The sequence below is a fragment of the Hyla sarda genome, chromosome 11, assembly GCF_029499605.1.
Source record: "Hyla sarda isolate aHylSar1 chromosome 11, aHylSar1.hap1, whole genome shotgun sequence".
NCBI classification, from domain to species: domain Eukaryota; kingdom Metazoa; phylum Chordata; class Amphibia; order Anura; family Hylidae; genus Hyla; species Hyla sarda.
Window position 1 is genome coordinate 22,948,381 of NC_079199.1, and position 21,173 is coordinate 22,969,553.

The window sequence follows — 21,173 nt, forward strand, 5'->3', positions numbered from 1 at the left end:
TCATGATGTCACCCTGTAGATCACAGGAAGTCAGCTGATCCAGGACTGACCACTCTGTGATTTTCTAAATGTCAGGCTGGTGATCACATGACCCTGTTACATGGATCCAGCAGTGCTGGGATAAAACAGGTGGCACTGTAGGACTAGTTATAGTGAGTGCGCATGATGTGTGCAAAAAGAAAAAGAAAGAAAAAGAAAAAAGGAAAGAAAAAGACCTGGAGTGGTAGCAAATTATGTTGGCCCATGATATGGAAGATGTTCACAAAATATTCAGCCCTCCATCTAATCCGGCTAGCCTCAGATGTGCATCTAATTAACTAGTGTTTAGACCAAGATATGCAACATTTCATGCTAAGCACCTAACAAAGACTCTTCCAGATAGAGAGGGTGCAGCTAACTTGATAGTTGATCAGTGTTTCTCTAACCAGTGTACCTCCAGCTGTTGCACAACTACAACTCCCAGTATGCAAGAATGGCCTTTGTATTAATGGCCTCTGTTTGAAGTTGTTATCAGTATGAAAGACACCTGTCCACAACCTCAAACAGTCACACTCCAAACTGCACTATGGCCAAGACCAAAGAGCTGTCGAAGGACCAAAATTGTAGACCTGCACCAGGCTGGGAAGACTGAATCTGCAATAGGCAAGCAGCTTGGTGTGAAGAAATCAACTGTGGGAGCAAATATTAGAAAATGGAAGACATACAAGACCACTGATAATCTCCCTCAATCTTGGGCCTCACGCAAGATCTCACCCTGTGGTGTAAAAATGATCACAAACACACCGCCCAGGCAATGAAGGAGTGGCTTCTTAAGAAGTATTTTTAAGGTCCTGGAGTGGCCTAGCCAGTCTCCAGTTCTCAACCCCATAGAAAACCTTTAGGGGAAGTTGAAAGTCTGTGTTGCCCAGCGACAGCCCCAAAACATCACTGCTCTAGAGCCGTCACGCCCCTCCCATAGACTTGCATTGAGGGGGCGGAGCCTGTCGTCACACAGGGGCGGAGTCGTGACGTCACGATCTTCCGTCCCTGTGGTCAGGAGCCAGAACCTCTAGAGCTTCCGGAAGCAGATACGGTGGGTGCTGCATGCTATATTGCGGGGTTCTATCGGGTGGGACCCCGCGATCAGACATCTTATCCCCTATCCTTTCGATAGGGGATAAGATGTCTAGGGGTACAGTACCCCTTTAACCACTTGTCTAGTAATCAACTAGGTACACAAAAACCCAACAACCTATAACCCATCATCAATAGCCAACATCATTATATATAGTAGATAAAGGCTTAAAATATAGTAGATGATAAAGTCAACAACTCAGATCAACCACTCCCAATGATACAAACTGCAGCATCAAAATTAAAAACAAATGGTATGTCTACTTACATTAATAACTAATAAAATACTAACATTAAATTGAAATCTGCTATAAAGTAAAATAAAATAAAATCATGTAGTAAACAATAGGAAAAGTTATTTCCGGCACAGTTTATCGATCAGTTAAAAAGTACCTGACACCAAATAAACTTTTCTAAATTTCAGAGCTTTAAAAAGCTGTGTACCTTACTTTTATTCTTGCTCACATAGTGCAATCTCCCAGCAGGAGAAAGTGGGCGTTTCCCAGCAGGCATGACATCACTGAAGCCTGCTGGGGGAGAACTTCCGCCCTCACATGTTTGCAGTACTGTGATGAAAAGAAGACCTCAGGCTCTGTGCAGCTTTCAGTGAGGCTCTATGCATGATTCAGTGAGGCTCTATGCATGATTCAGTGAGGCTCTGTGCATGATTCAGTGAGGCTCTGTGCATGATTCAGTGAGGCTCTGTGCAGCTGTCACTCAAGCTCAGTACAGAGAAGCACTTCCTGAGCTTGGTCTCCTGCCAGGCCGGGAGGAGACCAAACTCACTGTATTAATTGAGGCAGAGAACAGAACAGAGTCACCTAGTGGTCATTTTTTCTATTACATTTTTTAAAATATTTATGTTTATAACTTTAAAAGCATGTGAACGGGAAAGTGTCTGCTAATTACACAAGGAACATTATATAAAAAGATTTATTTGGTGACAGATACTCTTTAAAGGGGTACTCCGGTGGAAAACATTAAATTTTTTTAAATCAACTGGTGTCAGAAAATTAAACAGATTTGTAACTGTAAATGACTTCTATTAAAAAAACATCTTTACCCTTCCAGTAGTTTTTAGCAGCTGTATGCTACAGAGGAAATTATTTTCTTCTTGGATTTCCTTTCTGTCTGACCACAGTGCTCTCTGCTGACACCTCTGTCCATGTCGGGAACTCACCAGAGCATGATAGGTTTGCTATGAGGATTTTCTCCTGCTCTGGACAGTTCCTGATACAGGCTTTAGGTGTCAGCAGAGAGCACTGTGGACAAGACAAAAAAGAAATTCAAAAAGAAAAGAATTTTCCTCTGTAGCTTACAGCTGCATAAAAGTACTGGAAGGGTAAATATTTTTTTAATAGAAGTAATTTACAAATCTTTTTAAATTTCTGGCACCAGTTAATTTAAAAATAAAAATAAATGTTTTCCACCGGAGTTCCCCTTTAAGGTTACAGTACATTCTGTGATGATATATTGGAGAGTATATGAGAGTATACATAACAGTATATGCGTTACCTGTAGGATGTGACTACCAAGATGAGAGTCAAAGACATCAATGGCCACAGAGCTGGGGCTTCTTCTCCTCTGGGATCCTATAACTAAAAAAATAAAAGAAAAGAAATGTTCTTTAGTAAAAAGACCGGGTCACACATTTACCATATCATACATTCTACATGGCTTCAGTAGACAGCCACAGAAGATCATAGTGGATTGTATCCAAACTTTGTTCTAATATTCCATAATCAAAGTGCTAGAGGAACGTTGCTGTAGAGCAGTGGTTTCCAAACTGTGGACCTCCAGATGTTGCAAAACTACAACTCCCAGTATGCCCGGACAGCCAATGGCTGTCCGGGCATACTGGGAGTTGCAGTTTTGCAACATCTGGAGGTCCACAGTTTGGAGACCACTGCTGTAGAGTCTTAACTTGACACTTGAAAGGGGTATTCCAGGAAAAAACTTTTATTTTTATTTTATATATATATATATATATATATATATATATATATATATATATATCAACTGGCTCCAGAGAGCTAAACAGATTTGTAAATTAATTCTATAAAAAAAAAATCTTAATCCTTTCAATAATTATCAGCTGCTGAAGTTGAGTTGTGGTTTTCTGTCTGGCAACAGTGCTCTCTGCTGACATCTCTGCTTGTCTCGGGAACTGCACAGAGTAGAAGAGGTTTGCTATGGGGATTTGCTTCTAAACTGGGCGGTTCCCGAGACAGGTGTCATCAGAGAGCACTTAGACAGAAAAGAACAACTCAACTTCCTCAGCTCATAAGTACTGAAAGGATTAAGATTTTTTAATAGAAGTAATTTACAAATCTGTTAAACTTTCTGAAGCCAGTTGATATATATATATAAAAAAAAAGTTTTTTCCTGGATAACCCCTTTAATATAAAAAAAAAAGTAGGCTACAGAAGATATCAACGTCCTGTTGATCACAAATGAGAAAAGTTGCCATCTAAACATTGGGTATAGTGAGAAGCAAAATGTGGGTTCGAGGGGGGGGGGGGGTCCCAATGTTACTTTCATAATTGTATATTTAAAGGGGTACTCCAGTGGAAAACTTTTTTTTTTTAAATCAACTGGTGCCAGAAAGTTAAACAGATTTGTAAATTACTTCTGTTAAAAAAATCTTAATCCTTCCAGTACTTATTAGCTTCCGAATACTACAGAGGAAATTCTTTTCTTTTTGGAACACAGTGCTCTCTGCTGACATCACGAGCACGGGGCTCTCTGCTGACATCTCTGTCCATTTTAGGAACTGTCCAGAGCAGCATATGTTTGCTATGGGGATTTTCTCCTACTCTGGACAGTTCTTAAAATGGACAGAGATGTCAGCAGAGAGCACTGCGCTCGTGATTCAGCAGAGAGCACTGTGTTACAAAAAGAAAATAATTTCCTCTGTAGTATTCAGCAGCTAATAAGTACTGGAAGGATTAAGATTTTTTAATAGAAGTGATTTACAAATCTGTTTAACTTTCTGGCACAAGTTGATTTAAAAAAAAAAAAAGTTTTACACCGGAGTACCCCTTTAAAAAAAACTGTGAGGGTCTAGTAAATGCTGGTAATGTAATAAGGAACACCGTGGAGCTACATGAGTGAGAAGCAAAATGTGGAGCTACATGAGTAAAGCTGTAGAGTGTAAAGACCCTTAAATAACTCTGATGAAGGGGCCCCATTGAGCCCAGAAATGCGTTATGGTGTGACATTTTTAATAAAGCCCTTTGAAATTCTACATTCAACTCTATATGACTGAGAAAAGGTTGTGCAGACCATTCCAGGGTTTTTTTTTTTTCTGTATTTCACCAGATATCACTTAAAGGAGTTCTGTAGAGAAATATAACTTATTCCCCTTCATGTATCCCATAGAGATACAAAGAGGGGGCTTGTCGGCCGCAGCTTCCAGCGGGGATGGAAGGGCCACTTCTGGCAGACTGCCGGGCCCCATTCAGGAGATCGCAGGGGGTCCTGCTTCGTAGGGTCAATGTTCAGTCTGGTGACTAGTAAAGGCGAAGTGCAGGTAAAATTCTGAAGACCATACATTTATACACTTGTACTGCATCCCTTTCATTATGAAGATCACTGGGGAGGTCTGAGGTTTTTTTTTGGACTCCTGAGGCAAAAGATTGGCCAAAATACTGCAGTGTGAAAGTGGGCTTAGAGTTGGTTTACCAAAATGACATCAATGCAAATACTCTCTAATCACAACTGATGTAGCAACAATCTAGGGAAATACCCTTGAAAGCAACCACAAATCTGCTTTGCCTGTGCCATTTTTACCGAATCTTCTTGAGATATATCATGTATTTATTTATTTTTATCACTGTGACCACGTTTTGTGTTCCGTTTGTCCACTAGGATTGGTCAGGGTGCGGTAGCCCTTCTGGGTGTCCCTCCTGCCGGTTTAGGGGAGGTGTGTATGGCCATCAGGTTCCTCACCTCCCTGCCATGCCCCAGGCACCTCTGCTTCAGCAGCAGTGCCAAGCCAGTTATACTGGCTCCTCGGCGACAACTTAGTTCTGCCCGGTTGTTTGCCAGGAGCACTTTTGGTCCCTGAGTAACTTTGGCGAAAGGAGCATTCATTGTACAAGGTGCCTGGAGGTGCCTTCTGGCCTGGAGGTGAAAAGTTTGGTTTATAGGGGGCCTATCTCCTGTCGGAGAAGGGCTTGCGATGGACCGCATTCTTGTGCACGTTTTTTGTGAGTGAACACTTGCACTTGGGTGACTTGAGAGCACATACATCCAGGGCCAGATCATCATTGGTGCTTCTGGAGCGCCTGCTCCGGGCCCCGTGCTTTTCAGGACACAAGGATGTCCCTGTTACCTCTCTGCAGCCCCGTGTTAACATTAAAAACGCAGGGGCCGCCAGGAGGTAGCGCATGCAGGGACGTCACTTATATCCCGTGTGTGCGCCCATAGAAGAGCGGAGCTGTGAGGAGGACGCGCGTATGGTAAGTCACCAGCGGCACGTCATCTTCAGTGTTCCGACCACCGCTCCTCTCCGGTCCCGGGACCTACTGCTATGGCCCATAGGTCATAGCAGTAGATGGTGACGCCGGACCGGAGGAGTGGTGGTCAGAACACTGAAGTGGGGCAGTAAACAGGCATACAGCCTCCAGCCATACACTGTATATTGCTGAAGGCTGTATGTCTGTGGGGGAACTTTACTGCACCTAATGTGGGGAACTATATGGCACCTAATGTGGGGGAACTATACTGCACCTAATGTGGCGGAACTATACTGCACCTAATGTGGGGAACTATACTGCACCTAACGTGGGGAAACTATACTGCACCTAATGTGGGGGAACTGTACTGTACCTAATGTGGGGAACTATACTGCACCTAATGTGGGGAACTATACTGCACCTAATGTGGGGGAACTGAACTGCACCTAATGTGGGGAACTATACTGCACCTAATGCGGGGAACTATACTGCACCTAATGTGGGGGAGCCGTACTGCACCTAATGTGGGGGAACTATACTGTCTACCTAATGTGGGGGGAACTATACTGTCTACCTAATGTGGGGAACTATACTGTCTACCTAATGTGGGAGGAACTATACTGTCTACCTAATGTGGGGGAACTATACTGTCTACCTAATGTGGGAGAACTGTCGGGGAGGGGGGTCATCATTATGAAGTGCTCAGTCTTCCAGGCAGCCTTAATCTGGCCCTGCGTACATCGGCTCTTAAATAAGTAAAAAACAATCATATCTACACGAACAATGAGAAAGTCAGTGACTGGAACAAAACCAGTCATGGAAGAACATGCTGAGAGCCAGCTGATGGACACATTTGGGTCCAATCATATTCACCCCTTCCTTCCATTGGCTAAAGTTTGCACGCTGCCTGTGACATGCATGCTGCTGCACATGGTGCAGTCTGTTGCTTGTGCATGTAACATGACGTTACTGTGTGCATGTGTACTATAGGACATACAGTCTAATATAGAACAAATACAACAGTTCTGCAGTCAGTTGGTATACGTTGGTTACAGTCTTCCTCCACGTCATCTTGAAGACAGGTAATTGAATATTGGTTTGTGGTTGGAAGTACATGTAATCCAGCAAAATGAACATCTAGGCCCTGGGCAGACACTATTGTTGTGTAATTTAATATATGTGCTGAGTCCTCTACATCAAGCGATGTTCAGCAATTGATTATCTGTGTTCTGAAACTCCAGCAGCGCTATCCGAGCAAGCACTCTATCTGTGGACCTTAGGCTGTACGGTAAATGGCAGGAGAGGCTCTAAGCGTTGGGCCCTGGGAATAGCAAGAAGCGAGCGTTTCACTCCCTATTACGCTAAATTCATCGTGACACCCGAGTGCCATAGTGCCCGGTCCTGATTAACGCGCTGTAATTAACCTGATCCTTGTGAGATGCCCAAATTAAAATTAGTCCATTTAAAAAAAAAAAATTCTAACATTTTTTTCTCTTTTAATTAAAAAACTACGGTAAAACAAATCTGTCTAAAACTCATCCACTTTATGTCTTCCTAATTTCCTTGGTTATGAGATTATCGTTCGGAGAAGAACAATCCTGTTGTACAGATCTGATTATATTACAACCTCATCAGCGGCGTGGAAGGGGCCGGCAGCCTGTTGAGCCTTTCTGGGAAACATTTGGTGTATAGGCAAAAACTTTGAGAGTGTTAGTGGCTTTATTTTATAACAGAGACAGAATATCTGCCTTAAAGGGGTTATCCAGGAAAAAACTTTTTTTTAAATATTATTTATATATATATATATGCAGATAGGGTCAGGCTGCTCACCACTCTCGCGTTTGCTGCGCTATCTCGTGCTGCGGACACCGGTACCGCTCCCGGCTTAGTAGAACTCTCACAGAAAAGAAAACGTCCGGCACTCGAGAAAATGCAGGTAAAACTTGTCAATGGCTTTATTCACACGCTTAGGCAGGACACAATCTGACCTATATATCTATCTATCTATCTATCTATATATATATATATATATATATATATATCAACTGGCTCCAGAAAGTTAAAGAGGTATTCTAGGAAAAAAACTTTTTTTTTTTTTTTATATATCAACTGGTGCCAGAAAGTTTAACAGATTGGTAAATTACTTCTATTAAAAAATCTTAATCCTTTCAATAATTATCATTGTTTTCTGTCTGGCAACAGTGCTCTCTGCTGACATCTCTGCTTGTCTCGGGAACTGCACAGAGTAGAAGAGGTTTGCTATGGAGATTTGCTTCTAAACTGGGCAGTTCCCAAGACACGTGTCATCAGAGAGCACTTAGACAGAAAAGAACAACTCAACTTCAGAAGCTGATAATTATTGAAAGGATTAACATTTTTTAATAGAAGTAATTTACCAATCTGTTTAACTTTCTGGAGCCAGTTGATATATATATATAAAAAAAAAGTTTTTTCCTGGATAACCTCTTTAAACAGATTTGTAAATTACTTCTATTAAAAAAATCTTAATCCTTTCAGTACTTATGAGCTGCTGAAGTTGAGTTGTTCTTTTTCTAAGTGCTCTCTGATGACACGTGTCTCAGGAACCACCCAGTTTAGAAGCAAATCCCCAGAGCAAACCTTTTCTACTCTGTGCAGTTCCCGAGACAAGCAGAGATGCCAGCAGAGAGCACTGTTGCCCGACAGAAAACAACAACAACTCAACTTCAGCAGCTGATAATTATGGAAAGGATTAAGATTTTTTCATAGAAGTAATTTACAAATCTGTTTAACTTTCTGGAGCCAGTTGAGATATATATATATATATATATATATATATATATATATATATATATATATATCTCAAGTTTTTTCCTGGAATACCCCTTTAAATGTATGTTATAGAGTCTGCGAAAGGCTTTCATACTACATTTCCCTCTTTGCACCAGGCAGGCTCGGAGTACATGGAGTACGGCTTGGAAATACATCACCGCAGCTTACAGAAGAGATTTCGGTGTCATGTCAGTCACAAATCTCAGTCTAATCATTCATGTTATTATGCAGTGTAGGAGGCAAACATCACCGCTTGGTGAAAGTATAATTCTGCCTATGTCAAAACAAATGTGGTAATGCTAAATACCTGCAGGTTAGCAGAACGTGCTCGCTTTCAGAGAGCGAGAGATAGACGCCCGACTGCCTACACCAGTGGTCTTCAACCTGTGGACCTCCAGATGTTGCAAAACTACAACTCCCAGCATGCCCGGACAGCCGTTGGCTGTCCGGTCATGCTGGGAGTTGTAGTTTTGCAACATCTGGAGGTCCGCAGGTTGAAGACCACTGGCCTGCACTATGATTTTTTTATTTGCTATATACCCTCACCTGCCACTGTATTAGGTACACCTGTTAAAGGGGTTATCCAGGAAAAAAAACTTTTTTATATATATATATATATATATATATATATATATATATATATCAACTGGCTCCAGAAAGTTAAACAGATTTGTAAATTACTTCTATTAAAAAATCTTAATCCTTTCAGTACTTATGGGCTTCTGAAGTTGAGTTGTTCTTTTCTGTATAAGTGCTCCATGATGACATGTGTCTCGGAAATCCCCATAGCAAATCTCTTCTAAACTGGGCGTTTCCCGAGACACGTGTTATCAGAGAGTACTTAGACAGAAAAGAACAACTCAACTTCAGAAGCTCATAAGTACTGAAAGGATTAAGATTTTTTTAATAGAAGTAATTTACAAATCTGTTTAACTTTCTGGAGCCAGTTTTTTTCCTGGATAACCCCTTTAACACAAATAGCTAATCCGCTCATCATACGGCAGCAACTCAATCAGGCATGTAGACGTGGTCAATACAACTTGCTTAATTTCAAATGGAGCATCAGAATGGGGAAGCAAAGGGATGTAAGCGACTTTGAACGGGACATGGTGGTCTGGTTTGAGTTATTGAAAAACTGCTGATCTACTGGGATTTTCATGCACAACTATCTCTAGGGTTTACGGAGAATGGTCCAAAATAGAGGATACATCCAGTGAGCGGCAGTTGTGTGAACGAAAATGCCTTGTTGGTGTCAAAGGAGAATGGGCAGACTGGTTCAAGATGACACAAAACCAGTTCCAACGAAGAAAAATGTCCAGCATTCAGGTGAAATACAACAGGGTATATCTTTATTGAGAAACTTGCATATACATGTTTAAAACACTCTGACGCGTTTCACGCTTTTGTGCTTAGTTGATGACTAAGCGCAAAAGCATGAAACGCGTCAAAGTGTTTTAAGCGTGTATATTCAAGTTTCTCAATAAAGATATACCCTGTTGGATTTCACCTGGATGCTGGACATTTTTCTTTGTTGGAATTGTGCTGCTTGTGAAGCCGGAGGCGGGTCTGGTGGGTCCCTGCACAGGTGGTTATCCTGATCTGGGTGAGCAGTCTTTATCTTGTATCTCTGGACGACACAAAAACAGTAACCAGTTACAACCAAGGTATGCAAAAAACCATCTCTGAACGCATAATAGGTCCAACTTTGAAGAAGATGGGTTACCGCAGCAGTAGGCAGGGGCGTAGCTATAGGGGTAGCAGTCGCACTGGGGCCCTAAAGCACATCTGCCCCATTAGAGACCAGTAATATAATTGGCATATGGGGCCCTGTTGCAGATTTTGCATCAGGGCCCAGAAGCTACAAGCTACGCATTTGGCAGAAGGCCGCACCAGGTGTTGCTTTTGTCAGCTAAAACAGGAAACCGGCTACAATTTGCAGAGGCACCAAAATTGGACAATGGAAGACTAGAAGAATGTTACCTGGTCTGATGAGTCTCAATTCCAGCTGCAACATTCAGATGGCAGGGTCAGAATTTGGCATAAACAATATGAAAGCATGGATCCATCCTGACTTATATAAAGGCTTTAAAGGGGTACTCCGGCTCTGAGACATCTTATCCCCTATCCAAAAGATAGGGGATAAGATGTCTCACCACGGGGGTCCTGCCGCTGGGGACCCCCCGCAATCTTGTATTCGCCACCGGCTGTTTGTGAGCTGGCACCGCGGCGTGTGAGCTGGCCCCGCTGGATAGGGGATAAGATGTCTCAGGGCCAGAGTACCCCCTTTTAGTCACTTAAATCCCCTTTCCTCCCCCTTCTGATGCCCAGTTTTAACTTCAGCAAGTTGCAACAACCTTATTACACAAAATGGCTTCAAAATAAGTGTACCTTGAACAGAATAAGGAGACTAAAGCAGGACAGATACAAAGGATTCTGTGGGTATATACAAAAAAAATATTCTGGTTGAGCCCCAAAATTAAAAGTATCTGTGAAGAGAAAAAAAGGACCGACGGACGGCGTCTCGTGTATTACCCAGGGGTAAGAGAGTGGTGCGGGGCTTATAGGTGGCTGCTCACCATGTGATAGTATCAATAGCGCATGTAACCCACAAACACAGTTGGGGTGCTAGGGATACGAGCCGCTGCTGAGCCAAAGGGTTGCCGGAGTAGACAAAGTCGTCCTGGAGTAGGAGGTAGAAGCAAGGCAGGGAAAGGACCCTTTAAATTGGCGCTGCTGACTCAGGTATGAAGGATAAGGGGAAGCCAGAGGTGATGCAAAAGTCCTCAGCAGGACATTTTATTAATAGAAAATAAAAAACGGACAGATGACGCGTTTCGGGAGGATCCCTCCCTTCCTCAGATCAGGGAGTAAAATTAAAAGTACGTTTGCCTTGCCAATACTTTTGTTGGCCTAAGTTCAGCCGAAGGTTGGGCTCCGACCCGTTCAGGGTCCGTACAGCTTTTTTTGTTTAGTTTTTTTGGGTCGAACAGACCATTAACCCTGAAGCCAGGTCCTGACTTGAATGTTGAGTCGTCAAGTGTTCGGTATTTTACAAGAGTTGAGCGGAGAAAAAAAATAAGACATGCAATATTTATTTCTCTGCTCAAATCTTGCCCTTCAATGGACTGGCCGATAAAGATTCCTTTACGAGCACGCTCATATGTTGTACACTATTGCACCTTCATACTTAGTCAAGCTTACCATTCTACTTAGGCCCCCTTCACATATAACTGAAGATCCAGGGGCATTTCCCTCCAGCGCTGTAGAAAAGAGGGAAACTGGTGGTAGAACTGATCCAATTCATTTTAATAGGAAAGTTCACATTTATTTGGTGCCTCAATTCAGACGGCAGATGGCGCCGGGGGAATGAACCTCGCTGCGCTCCCCTGGTCAGCCTGCGCAAATAATGACTGCCGAATCTGCTGGATACTCTTTGCCATCATTGGAGGCCAGTTTTGGCTGGGTTCACTGAGTCGGATGGCAGGATACATATGGACCCAGCCTCACACTATCATGGTGCATTCACATGGACTTAATCTGTGGTGGATTTCATGCTGCAGAATTAATCACTGGACAAAACAGCTAAAATCTTCAGGATCTACATGAAATCCACAGTGGATTCAGTATGTGCGAATATCTCCTCGCAAGTCATAATAAGCACCAAATAAGCAAATATCACAATCTCAAACTTTTCATGAGAATTTAGTTTGTTCTTGGATGATTTAGAAAACAGGCCCTACTGTGAGTAAAGGTTTAGGTGTCTGCTACACGAGAAGTGTAACCATGAACCGGTAGTAAGGACTACTCTCGTCTTCCTCCAGGGATATGCCGGATCTTCTGCTCTCAACTATGACCTTGTAACTGTGACCTTGGTCTCCGACTCTCGGCTTCAGCCACTGGTGGGCCACTAGCATGCATTTCATATGCAGATGAGATCTGATATATGCAGATCGGATGCATTATATGCAAATGCGAATCATTCAGATGTAAATTGTCTGCCCTGAAGCATGTTGACTGTGTGAAAGAGCCAGTGTGTGTATATCTCAGCCTGTGCGAGTGTGGCTGCTTGTGACAAACACAGAGTCTGACGGCAAGATAACAACTGCTCGGCCTATCTACTTGAAGACTAGACTTTATAATCCTTGCCCTTCTGTCTAAAGGGTTTTTTGCTTTCTTTGCAAAAAAAAAATTCTGTGCATATTATGGCGCTAAATATTATGGCGTAGACACCAACCAGACCAATGGACAACATTTCTTCTGGGCCAAAGCATCTCTCTCAGCAGGCGCTACCCTGGAGCCTCAATGTGTCTTTTGTAGAACACAGAAACCCTGTCTGCCTAGTTTGCTCCCTCTATCCACGGCCAGTCCCCAAAAATGCCTTTGTATCGTGTGCGCTCTATTTCTGTGGCAACTTTTATGTTTCCTGAACTTTTTCTATGGCACATTTTTCTTTCACTCGGAGCCAGACCTCTATGATGATCTTGTCCTCGTAGGAGGTAAAAGCCACGGGACTATGACAGAACAAGGCTCGTTGGGGAGTGTGAAAGCTTCATTACATTACCCAGATCGGCCGCGGCCCCCCGTGGGTTCCCTCCACATTGAGCATCTCCCTATGAATGGGAAAGATGTTTAGCTCTTGAAGTTACTAAGCAACTTGTTCTGCCATTACATTACACAAGTGTGGGGCGGCTTGGAGACCGGGGATGGAATTTGGAAAGGGGGTGCAGTGTCGTCATTGGAATAGTATGCAAGCACATGTAACCTTTCTGCTCCAGGCTGACAATTAGCAAAAGCTCTTGAGAGAAAAAAGATCACCCCATCAGAAGATCCGACAATGAGAACATCGGGATCTCAATGTGTAATATTGTATGGGATAGACAATGGACAATTTACTTAAAAAGAAAAGCCAGAGCAGAGTGTTAAGCTAGCTGTCAATGAAAGCGGCAAGCTTGAAGGTAAAAGAATATTTTTTATTTGGCTAGCTAAAGGATATTGCTAGCTTTCTGAGGACGTTCGGTTTCTTTGTCGGGAGCGTTATAAAGCGAACAATGGAAACCCTAAATAAATACCCAAAGTATCAGAAGAAATCGGACTAAAACAACTGTGAATTATGGAGTAGTGTTTGGAGATGGTGAACCCACTAAGGATTATAGGAACCGATGTATGTTTATATGCTGATCATCTTCATAGGTGGTGGCTAGCTAGAGTGTATATACAGTAGATAATCCGGGAAGCCATTTAGGACCCCTATTCATAAGGCAGACCCTCACATTAAAATTCTTGAAATTACTTTTCAAGAATGATATTTTAAAAGATAATCAAATAAACAATAAATCTCATCAATCTATTGTGTATGGGGTCTGTCCTCAGACATTAAAGGGGTACTCCGCCCCTAGACATCTTATCCCCTATCCAAAGGATAGGGGATAAGATGTCTGATCGTGGGGGTCCCGCCACTGTGAACCCCCGTGGTTTCTTCTGCAGCACCCCCTGTCATCTGGTGCACGGAGCAAACTTCGCTCCGTGCCTGATGACTGGCGATGCAGGGGCTGGAGGATCGTGGCACCACTACCCCGCCCCCTTGTGATTTCACGCCCTGCCCCATTAATGCAAGTCTATGGGAGGGGGCATGAATAGGGGATATGATGTCTAGGGACGGAGTACCCCTTTAAAGGCCTTCAGAAACCTAGAATGTCTAGAATATTCTTGGTATCTGGAGTTGGCTTATCCACATTACATATTTGTGTATAGCCTGCTTAAAGAAGCACTCTTGTCTGCCATCTTGATTTCTATGTACCCTCTGAGTATTATTACCCTAAGTACCTTCTGATAATTCCACATTCCTCATGATGCCTCTGGCTTTGCTGAGATGGGGGAGGAGTCGGAGTCTCATCACTACACTTTGTTCTAAGTTCAGCAAAGTATAGATTAGCAACTTAGTTGGGAAACACTGCTAGAGAATATCATATGAGATGCAGCTTCAGCCTGTCTCCTTGTGTTGGGTTTCACCCTGTCAGCTGTAAGAAGCAAGAAAGCAGTGCAAAACCGCATCTCAAAACACACTAGAGAATCTGCACAAAGGGCTTTTGGAACATGGAGGCCAGCTCAAAAAACATTAAACTTTTCTAACATATGCATTAAAAGTCAAATGTTATCGATTATATGTAAAGTAACCCAATAATCAATACCTTATCACATAGTATGTAGTACACAAAAGAAGAGACTGAAGGTCATACAACATTGCAATGACTTACATGTCCTTATGTCTTAAATATTCCCAGTAGGGACTTCTCCCAGAGCCATGCAAAAGTTATTGATGGGGGTCCAAGTCTTAATTGTCTATTCCGGATCAAGAGAGTGTACAGTGATGAAGGCATAAGACAACTGATCTGGTCCTAAACTGATGCCTAAAGAGTCACCCCTGATGACAGAGGTTCTACCATGATTAGGGTGCCCCTACTTAAATTGTCGACAGGCCCCTGAAAGTTTCTACATTAGCCCAGAATACTACAGGAAACCAAAACCAAGGGTCTATTCACACAGCGGAATGTTCGCCTAAAATTAAAGCCCATAGACTTCTATGGGAGTTCGCACTCCCATTCACACTTCTGATTTTCCACTTGCGGAATTCCGCAAGCGGAATTTCAGAAGTGTGAATGGGAGTGCGGAATCCCATAGAAGTCTATGGGCTTTAATATGAGGTGGAATTCCGCAAGCGGAAATTCTGCCGTGTGAATAGACCCAGAGGGTATGTTAAAGGGGTACTCCGGCGCTAAGACATTTTATCACCTATGCAAAGGATAGTGAATAAGATGCCTAATCGCGGGGGGTTCTGCCGCTGGGGACCCCCGTGATCTTTCACGCAGAACCCCGTTACCATCAGCCCCCGGAGCATGTTCACTCCGGGTCTGATGACTGACGATCATGGGGCCGGAGTATTGTGATGTCTCCGCTTCCCCCCCTGTGTGATGTCATTCTCCGCCCCCTAAATGCAAGCCTATGAGAGGGGGAGTGACAGCTGTTTCCATGAAGAAATTTGGGTGGATTCCGTGAGCAGCAGCCTCTATCAGATTTGGAACATAATGTTCCCGTACAGTTTCAGGCAGATTTCACCGAAAGAATTAACACTTTTATTCTTTTTGCGGAATCCATTTCCATGTCAGAATCCATTTCCATGTGCAGTGGAATCCCATTGACAGATTTTTCTTGTTAAAAATTCCAAGCAGAATTTTAGTACCCTAATACTGAATGGTGATGCCTCAACATTAAAAAAAAAAAAAAAAAAACTACTTATATGTACCTCAACGCGTTTCTCCTTCTATATACATGATAGAGTTCCTCAAGTGTTTAGAAGTGTAGTCACCCATGTATGCAACAACAGGATCTAGTACACCTGATATCCATATACCAGTCTGGCTGAATAACCCTCTGGTGCAACTGATACAGAATGCTTTATTTACTAGCTTTATTTGTTAATAAAAAAAAATAATAAAAAAAATACATAAAAGCGTAAAAACCTCTTAATTTTAGAAGTTATAAGATAGGATGAATTCATTGATTATAATTATTACATTAACTTTAGTGAAAGATCTTGGGTAACCATTCAGTCCTCATTACAAATGATACAATAAATTACAATCATACATAGCATGACCGTATAATATACAGCACAGGTTCCCTACACTATACACGATACCACATGCTGCACTAACATTCCGCTCCATCTCTCATTATAATTATAACATTAAGATCGATATGTTGATTTTATTTTTTTCTGTAGGACTTAACCACGATATAGAAAATATCAGAGAATGGTGTCAGCAGGACTGGTCGGTCAAGTTATGGACAGAATATAAAGTGATAGAAGCCTCCAGTGGAAATATCTCTGACACCTGAATTGTGAGGATGGAGCTGCTCAAATCCAGTTGAGTGAGCAGACAGCAGCACCTTGCCCTTCCACTCCTCCTCTCTGGGTCTCTGAAGCGTGACCTGCAGACTGGGACAGCTTCCTACGTAGACCGACTACAGCCCACGCCATGACTCTGATTTCTAATGAATACAATAAGACCATGTCTGAGTTCTCCCCTTACCTGTCATGTACGAGGGTCCGCAGAGGGGGAAGGCTGACAGGTGCTCTCAAACTAGTATGGGGGGACCATGAAAAATCCAGAGAGGTGCTGCCTATGTTTGCGTATGGACACATACAGATACAGGGTCATGTTATTTGGCATCATTCAGAAATGAGATAATCACATCCTCAATATATATATAAAGTGCACAACGTACAAGCACAAAAGAACATGGACGATGTCAGAGGAAGAAGGACTGACAACTACGCATAGTCATCGGCATGTTTGTTGTCTACCTATCTGGTGCTACCCTACTGAATATACACATGATGGGGGGAGATTTATCAAAACCTGTGCAGAGGAAGAGTGGTGCAGTTGCCCATAGCAACCAATCAGATTGCTTCTTTCATTTTCCACAGGCCTCTTTAGAGGCCTGTGGAAAATGAAAGAAGCAATCTGATTGGTTGCTATGGGCAACTGCACCACTCTTCCTCTGCACAGGTTTTGATAAATCTCCCCAGATGAGTATACACTGAATATACACTGATGATGCTCATGTATGATGACATTAATAAATTCAGCTCTAATGCATGAATAAAAGAAGAATACTCTGCAACAACCCATCTCATTTCATAAAGATAGTCTTGGTAGATCCGTGTCCCATCTTTGGCTTCACAATAAGGCTATGTTCACACATGCTGATCTGATGAAGAGGGGTTTACCCTCGAAACGCGTCATCTGTACTTTTGTTTTTTCAATAAATATGATCCCTGCCAGGATCTTTCATCTATAACCCATTGCCTCCGGTGTTTTTGAGCTAGCAGCGCCTGGATTATCGTTGGTCCTTCTTCCTCTACCTCTTCGCATGTTCACACAGCGGAATTCCACAACTCTGCTCAAATTCTGTTCTGCAAGGCTTGCAGGGGAATTTTGGTGGAATAGCGGAATTATGGCGGTATTCCAACGGAATTCTGTGTTCTCAAAACACAAAATGATGCTGAAATTTAAAGCCCCATTGACTTTAAGCCCCAATAAAGACAGGTCTTTAAAGCGTAGCCGTCAGATCCAACAACATTTTTTTTTTAATATATCACTCAGTACCTAATCGTGACCATGTACATCTAATTTTTATGTGTCTAGCACCTTTATTTACTTTTTTTTATTACACTTTTAATTTAGCTCACTAGTCTGAATTCCTCTCAAAGGGAGGGGGCGTGGCCTCACTATTCAGGTCTCCGCCCCCTCCCTCAGTATGCTGTCTGCTCACATCTCCCCTAGCATTAGCAAAACTTCAACTCCCAGCTTGTCCTCACTGACAGTAGCGGGACACAAGCTGACAGTGGGAGGATTTTTCCTCTAGCTCTGAGCCCTGCACTCACAGCTGTCAATCAAGGAAGTGTGTCCATGACATAGGGGATGATGCATGGACACAGCAGGACCAGTATGTGTCCATGGAGGCAGGGGGGGGGGGGGGCGGGGGGGACAGTTATTTGACAGTTTTTTTTTTCAGTATTAAATACTGAAAAATTTCTAATGAAGGCAATTGCAAAACCTATTGGTTGTACATGCTTTACAACATATCAAAGGTTTTTGCATCTGACAGTGCCCATTTAAGTTTTACAGAATGCGAAATTTCTATGGCACAAATTTTGCTGGGTGAATGGGACAGTGAAATCACATTTAAGTTAATGAGCAGTAAATTTGTTTACCTCCCCCTCTTACCTCCCCCACAGTTTAAAGTGGTGACTGTGGGGGAGACAAGAAGGTGAACATTTTTTTTTTTAAGGGGTGTCCTACTAACAGCGAGCAAGCTACCTACAGGGTCCTATATACGATGGGCAAACTACCTACAAGATAGTCCCATGTATAGAGGGCAAACTACCTATGGGTGTATTACATACTGGGGCAGGAGCTAACTACCCACTGGGGGGGGGGGGGACGACAAACTACCCACAGGGGCAAATTATCTCCAGACTAGGGAAGAGTAAATTATATGTTTGTCCAAATATTCTGGATGATCTATTTGTCTCCTTATTGCTGTGTTTTTGTTTTCCAGACAATGTGCCTCCAGTTATTGCAAAACTACAACTCCCAGCATGCCCGGCCATGTAAGTGAAATAACATTTCTCATATTAGAAAGTATGGAATCTTCAGGTCTGGTCACCTTCCCCAAAACGTTTTTGACGATAGGGGATACAAAACCCTTGAGAGGCATCATGCTCCTAAATCTGTGTGTTGATGGAAGCACAAATTACATTAAAACTATTGACAATTAGGATAGAAAACAGACCTTTCCTTTGTTCTTAAAAACAAACGGCGCTTTATGATTGCGCCATTTGGCGATAGAACACCGGTTACGTTTAAACCTACGGCTGCCGCACAGAAGAGCGTATGGAGCTGTCCGTCATGGCCAATTCGACTGCAGCTACAGACGGTGCAGGGGTGAGGAGAGGGAGGCGTGCATTACACGGAGGGGGTGGGTGGAAACAAGGGGGGGGGGGGGAGATCCGCAACAACCTGCGGCTGGTGTTCCATCCTGCCGAACAAGACGATAACTCATCCAGGCAGAAAAATATCAGAGCTGGGGGAATACAAGCGCTGCCTGAGTGTAATTAGAGAGTAACCTGCACTAGAATACGCTACGAGGATCCACTCGCACACAGGGGAGTTTCCAGACAGAACTGCGTCACAATGGATTAACTAAATCCATTACAACGTTACCGCGGTACACCGTGCGCTGCTACTGAAACGTTTCCCTCTCCAATTTGCAGCGTGCCAGGTTCTAGCTAATGAGTCTTGTGCCCGGTGCCCTCTTTCCTGTAAACAGACCAGACTTCTTTAAGATGGGCATGGTGCTTGGCATCTTCCTGCCATAAGGATTTACTCTGTATTTGTGGATGAGGTCTCTAGGTTATGGGCATATGAGGGGTTAAGATAGAATGTGCTGGAATCCTAATATCAATTTTTCTGATTATGTTGTGTTGACCAGTCTGACACTTTCTTTACCACAAAGAAGCACTCCATTTTTTTTTTTTTTGGGGGGGGGGGTTTATTACCCATTTTATGCAAATTCTCTATTGCTAGTCGTACAGCGCCATTTGTATTACTGCAGCCTAGCTGCCTCTTTATGTTTCATTACTATAACTTGGTCATGTGATCACCGGTCTGACTCTCCAAGCCTTCCAGTGCTTAGAACAGGATGTCAGTTCTGGGTTCTGACTTCCTGTGAACTACAGGACAACATCATCGTCTACCACAGTGGTCTCCAACCTGCAAACCTCCAGATGTTGCAAAACTACAACTCCCAGCATGCCCGGACAGCCGTTGGCTGTCCGGGCATGCTGGGAGTTGTAGTTTTGCAACATCTGGAGGTCTGCAGGTTGAAGACCACTGGTCTACCAGATCCCTCCTACTTGTTCTCAGACCCCTCCCCTCCAGCTCTGTCTATATACTGCTGCTGCTATCTCTATGGGATCAGGATATATAGAAGTTTTACACCTCCACTCCAGCTCTATTTGTATACTGCTTCTGCTATCACTATAGGATCTGGATATATAGCAGTTTTACACATCCACTCCAGCATTATCTGTATACTGCTGCTGTTATCATTATGAGATCAGGATATATAGTGGTTATACACTTCCAACATAAGAACAAAAAGGAAATAAGCCCGGCACTGCTATACCATGGTGGAAAAGCTGAGTGGGATAAGTAGCCTGGGTATGACAGCTATGCTTGAAGTCCGTATCGGTGCTCTGACTATGCAGTCAAAAATAAACTAAAAATCCATAGAGAGAAAGGAAGTCGGCACTCACCGGGTTCTTCTGATTTTCTTTATTCCATATACTCACGTATATTACAGGACGGTGGACATAACAAAATGCGCACTTTGTTATGTCCCACCGTCCTGTAATATACGTGAGTATATGGAATAAAGTAAATCAGAAGATCCCGGTGAGTGCCAACTTCCTTTCTTTCTATGGATTTTTAGGTTATACACTTCCCCTCACAGCTATATCTGTATACTGCTGCAATCTCTATGGTTTCAGGATATATAGTAGTTATATACTCCCCCTCCAGCTCTATCTGTATACTGCTGCTGTCACTGCTGCTACCTCTATCACAGCAGAAACAGGCAAAATGCATAAAAAATTTATGAAAAATGCAGTTAAAATTCAAGTGTGAACACAGCCTAAAGACTTTGAATCTTCATAAAACACCTCAATTGCGATTGTAGGTCAAATCACTTTCACCACTGGTCTACCAGAACCCTCCTACTTGCTCTCAGACCCCTCCCCTCCAGCTCTGTCTATATACTGCTGCTGCTATCTCTATGGGATCAGGATATATAGTAGTTTTACACCTCCACTCCAGCTCTATTTGTATACTGCTTCAGCTATCACTATGGGATCTGCATATATAGCAGTTTTACACCTCCACTCCAGCATTATCTGTATACTGCTGCTGCTATCATTATGGGATCAGGATATATAGTGGTTATACACTTCCCCTCACAGCTATATCTGTATACTGCTGCTATCTCTATGGTTTCAGGATATATAGTAGTTATATACTCCCCTCCTGCTCTATCTGTATACTGCTGCTGTCACTGCTGCTACCTCTATCACAGCAGAAACAGGCAAAATGCAGTCAAAATTCAAGTGTGAACACAGCCTAAAGACTTTGAATCTTCATAAAACACCTCAATTGTGATTGTAGG

At 42.9% G+C, this 21,173-nt stretch overlaps 1 protein-coding gene across 10 annotated transcripts in view; it reads right to left on the minus strand.

Moving 5' to 3' along the window:
- The window catches only part of NPAS3 (neuronal PAS domain protein 3), a 464,246-nt gene that overhangs the window by 172,078 nt on the left and 270,995 nt on the right, over nt 1-21,173 (minus strand). For 9 of the 10 annotated variants that reach the window (XM_056547020.1, XM_056547019.1, XM_056547023.1 and 6 more), the window contains one exon: nt 2,629-2,711. In XM_056547020.1, the coding sequence (XP_056402995.1) occupies nt 2,629-2,711 (83 nt within the window). Of the gene's footprint in view, nt 1-2,628; nt 2,712-16,474; nt 16,544-21,173 lie in introns of those variants that run through there. The other variant, XM_056547027.1, reaches the window with a different exon arrangement.